Source organism: Malurus melanocephalus, unplaced genomic scaffold (assembly GCF_030028575.1).
Source record: "Malurus melanocephalus ecotype Western Australia unplaced genomic scaffold, MMel_1.1 scaffold_366, whole genome shotgun sequence".
Lineage (NCBI taxonomy): Eukaryota > Metazoa > Chordata > Aves > Passeriformes > Maluridae > Malurus > Malurus melanocephalus.
In genome coordinates, this window is record NW_026623598.1 from 527,686 (window position 1) to 532,382 (window position 4,697).

The 4,697-nt window shown below is 41.3% G+C and overlaps 1 protein-coding gene across 1 annotated transcript in view; it reads right to left on the reverse strand.

Moving 5' to 3' along the window:
- The window catches only part of LOC130580844 (transcription factor COE3-like), a 125,778-nt gene that overhangs the window by 1,880 nt on the left and 119,201 nt on the right, over positions 1–4,697 (reverse strand). Inside the window, exon 15 of the mRNA XM_057378599.1 lies at positions 4,256–4,345. Coding sequence (XP_057234582.1) covers positions 4,256–4,345 — 90 coding nt within the window. The remainder of the gene's footprint in view (positions 1–4,255; positions 4,346–4,697) is intronic.

Here is a 4,697-nt window from a genome sequence, read left to right on the forward strand (position 1 = left end):
CCCTCCCAACCCAAACTATTCTGGGATTCTGCTGTGTGAAAATTTAGATTATCTGCTGCCAATGTCTCTCTGGGGGAAAGAAAAAAGACCGCAATTCTTTAATTTAACCATTTCTGTTGAACTCTTTTTGTGGYACAATTAGAGGGGAGGTGCAGGGTTGTTGCTCCAGACGTGTATTTCACGATTTATTTTAGTGGCAATCTTTGTCAATTGTGAATTTCTGCACTGAGCTTCCTGCTGTGCAAATTGATACCAAACGCCTTCTTAAAGAAAAATGAGCTGGCGAGTTTTTTAATAATAATTTTAATACTTTCATCTGGAGGAAGACCAGAAAATTAAGCAGGATGCAATTTTAAAAGAATATAGAGAGCCTTTTGCTCTGCATTACAGYCCTATAACCAGAGAGCAATATCTTTCACAATCTATAGAAAGTAAATTACGATTGAAAAGCAAATTTTGAGCACATATTGTACTTCCAACTTCGCAGCGAGCCAGTAGTCTCTCACTGAAAAATTTCTTTTCTACCTTAAATGTTCATTGTTTTAAACAGGAAAAGGCTCTCTGCCCTAAGGAACACACACGGTAGGATCCTGCTCTTAAAAAAATTGTGTGAGTACTTGACTTTCTGGTCATAGACTGTGGAGGTCATGCAGAGTCAACAAGATTGTGGCTTTTTGGACAGGGCCCAAAAGCCCATTTTTTGCAGGCTTACTCAGAGCAGTGAGTCACRCCCTGGGGACGGCAGAGGGAGAGGTGTCTCCTCCAAGAGCTGCATTTTGCAGGGGGTGATGATGGATGCTCAGCTGGCACAGGGGCAGCGAGGGGAAGGAGCAAACATCAGCCCTGGCTCATAACCTCCTTGGTTGTTGGCACACCATGTTGTAATTCCTCCTGCCCCACTCCTTGCAGGTGGCCATGGATATTCTGCCACTGATACATCCCTGACCTCTCTGAGATCTCCCCAGATTGTCCTTTTTATCCTTAACCTCTGTGTTCATCCCTGAATCATCGAATCCCAGAATGGTTTGGGTTGGAAGGGATCTTAAGGACCATGGAGGTCCAATCCCCTACCRAGAGCAGGGACACMTTCCACTGGAGATACTTTGGATCTCTTCAGAGAAGAAGTCACCTCTGCAGACCTCTCCATGCTCACTCTGGGGCAGGAGACCCTACAGCACAGAGAGGGCTTTGGGGTCGTGCTTATGGCAGCAAAGTCTCCCTTCTGCTGTGGTGGGTTTGGGGTCCTGGTGCTCAGGGTGACATCAGCACAAGCCAGAGGGCAGAGCAGCTCAGCCTCACTTTTATACTTTGTTAGGAGACAAAACAACCCCCTGAGGCTCAGGTGRAGCTGCTCAGTTCTGCTCCTGCTCTCCCCATCTAAGATGTACCTCAAGCAGTGTTCAACCCACACAGAGACACTGTACAAGTGCTTTAACCCCCAGGGATTGGGGCATTTAAACCCCAAATCCCTGCAAAAGGTGCACCCTGTCTGAATCCTCGTCTATTCTTATCCATAAACTGCAGGATTTGTCTTTGATACAACACCACRAGCTCTTACTGCCCTCTTGGTTTCCCTGAATGTGACCATTCCCAGCAGTGCCACCTCCTCAGCTGTCACTCAGCTCCTTCACATCCTGCTCTGTAATGAGGCTCTGTACTCAAAGATCACAAAAAAAAAAAACTTCAGCTGCTTTGGGCTGCTCTCTCAAATTCCATATTTTAATTTAATGTAGAAAATGTGCTGATCAGAAAACTCTTGAGKTGATTGTACAGAGTCCAGAAAGAAACTAATTAAACTTTAAAAAGAGTTCAATGTCAACAAACGACTGGAAAAATAGGAAGGAAGAAGCAGAAGATCCCTAATGAACTCAATGTATCAAAGGCAGTGYGAATAAGGACCAACACAGGAGTGTTGGTGGCTTTTCTTGATGATSTCTGCTGAAGGAAGGAGCTGATAAACTCATCCCTGTCCTGCCCCTCAGCTCTGTTTAATTAATTATTTATTTATCTATTTATTATCTATTTACTTTCAACACCTGATTTTCAGTTCAGTTGCTGATCCCAAACCCAAAAGGATGACAGCAGTTTTGCTGCTGGGAATGGAGCAAAAAATCAGGGTGAAGGTATTGTTGAGTCTTGGGCTCTCTGGGCATGGAARAACGTAGTGCAAAGCAAGGCTGAGCTCAGCTTAAGAGCTAAATTCATGACCTATTTAACAAAATCTGATTCCAAGCCATCTTCTGAGCTTTGTACAAAAAAGSATTTTGTACCTGAGGATGGAGATGTGCGGTGAGTGGTGCTTGGGGAGGTGCCAGGGGACATTGGGTACTCCGTCAGGCATTCAGCCCACCCAGTTCTCAAAAAAACCCCACTTTACTGTAATCTGGAGCTTCTAAGCACCTAAAACCTTGAGTGTCTGAGAGGAAGGCCTTTATTCATATAGTGAAATGGCAAAAATTCARATCATTTTAATGTAGATCTTTAGATAATTGTGCTTTTCAGAGTAAATCAAAATCAATTAGTTGATACGAATATAAATATTAAATATCTGCTGCAGAAGAGCTGCCTCAGATCAAAGACATGCTACCACTTTTTTATTAATTTTAATTTTTATTTTATATATATTAATTTAATTTATTACTATTGTTCTGTATTTAATATTGTATTTTTATTGGTTTATATTTATTATTTTATTCTTATCTTTTATTTTCATTATTTCATTTCAGTATTTACTTTTCATACCAGTGTCTTTATAAAAAGAGGAAAGTAGGACACTGGATTATCTTATGAATGGATTATCTCTTCTAAGAATATGGGTATAGTTTTCTACTTACAGTAGTAACACAGTGAAGCTTCCACTAAAGAAATAAGTAAAAAAATGTTAATTTAATTATCCTTTCCTTTAATATTCATGCTAAAATAAGTTTGTGTATCTGGATTCTCAACTCTTCGTTGCCCTGAGTGCATAACAAGGTCTCAGATGTATTTTTGTTGGGCCAGGAAGTTAACAGCAACCGAGAAGAAAATTCATTTTGAGATTCTGGAGTGGATTTAGGGTGGACAGGCAGGTCTGTGGGATTAGGATGATGTYTCTCCAAAGCACCTTCAGCACCCCACAAAATGCAGGGGTCCAGAATGAGTCTGGGAAATTAAAATATCCCTCATCTGTTTACCTGTGAGTGCTGGTTGGATTACAGACATCATGGTGTTACAAAGAATAAATAACTTTTTATTTGTATTATATGTCACTGTGCTGCTGCTGCTCAGCTGAGGATGTCGAGGAGCACCGACCTCGGGGATGAAGAATCCTCAACCTTTCCTGATCTCAATGGGATCTCAAACGCTTCAATTCACTGCTCTGAGCACTAAGACTCCAYCAGAGGCAAACAAACCTCCCCAATGATCCAAATGCACCCACAGCCATCTCTTTTGCATCGTAAAACACCCCCTAAATGGGGTAAAACAGGCCATGAGTCTTCCTTTTTAGGATGAATTTGTATTTTTGTTGGCACACCATGTTGTAATTCTTCCCGCCTCACTCCTTCCTGATGGCCATGGATATTCTGCCACTGATACATCAGGTTTTTTTTTTCCATTACCCACATGAAACCAAACAGATTAAAAAAAAAAATAAAAGGCAAAATATTAAAATTGCCTGCCCTAATTATTTAGTTAATTTAGGGATGTAACCATCCAAACACCACAGTAAGAGCTGGGGCCACCAAACCACTGCACAGGGCTGACTAGTCCAGGGAATCCTGGTCCTCTGAGAAACCTCACTTTTATTAACCTGACATATTTAAAATCACTGCTGCACCCTACACAGAGCGAGAAAATCACACCACGTCCTGCCAGAACACTGCTGGGYTTAAACATCCACAGAAATGTGTTCAGAAAACACATAAACACCAGGAGTACACAAACCCTGCAAGAGGCATTCAGGGATACAGTCTTCCCTTAAAATTTAAGGCACAAACTCCTAAGGGAAAATGCCAGAAAAACAACCGGTGTTTTCTCTAATGCAAGCATCAAAAATGAACTAAAAACCTGAAAATCTCAGGAGACCATTCACGCTACCCTGTTTCTCCCCCTGCTTTTGCATCACCATGAGAGGACCAGAAAAACCAGCCGGGTACCTTTCCCCCTGAGAAAAAAAGCACCAAAAAAAAAAAAAAAAAAAAAAAAAAAAAAAAAAAAAAAGGAGGAAAAAGAAAAAAGAAGCAAGAGAGAGAAAATTGAGAGAGATCTGGCTCACCTTGAAGTCCATTTCCATTTGCACTGGTGCAAGATGGTGGAGGAGAGGCTTGGGGCCTGACAACAGGAGCGAAGGCGCTCTTTTGTTTCACTGCAGAGATGACATTGGCAGGTGAGAATGAGAAAATGCCGTGTGTACTGCTACAGTTTGAAGGGAGGGTGACCGAAGAGGCTGCCATGGTAGGGCTTGACGGCACTACTGCAATAAAGCAAAAATAATCAGGACTCAGATTGAGGTTTTCACGGCAAACACGGAAAAAGAGAGTGATAGGGCCTTGCCTCTTAAAATATATATAGAGATATATATTTATATAAAAAAAATATATATAAAAAAATAAAAATGAAATGCCTTGGCTTGGCCACTCTCTGGATAACAGGCAAACTCTTTTGTGTTGGACTTTTGTTACGAATTGCGCAGTCCAATTTTTTTTTTTTTTTTTTTT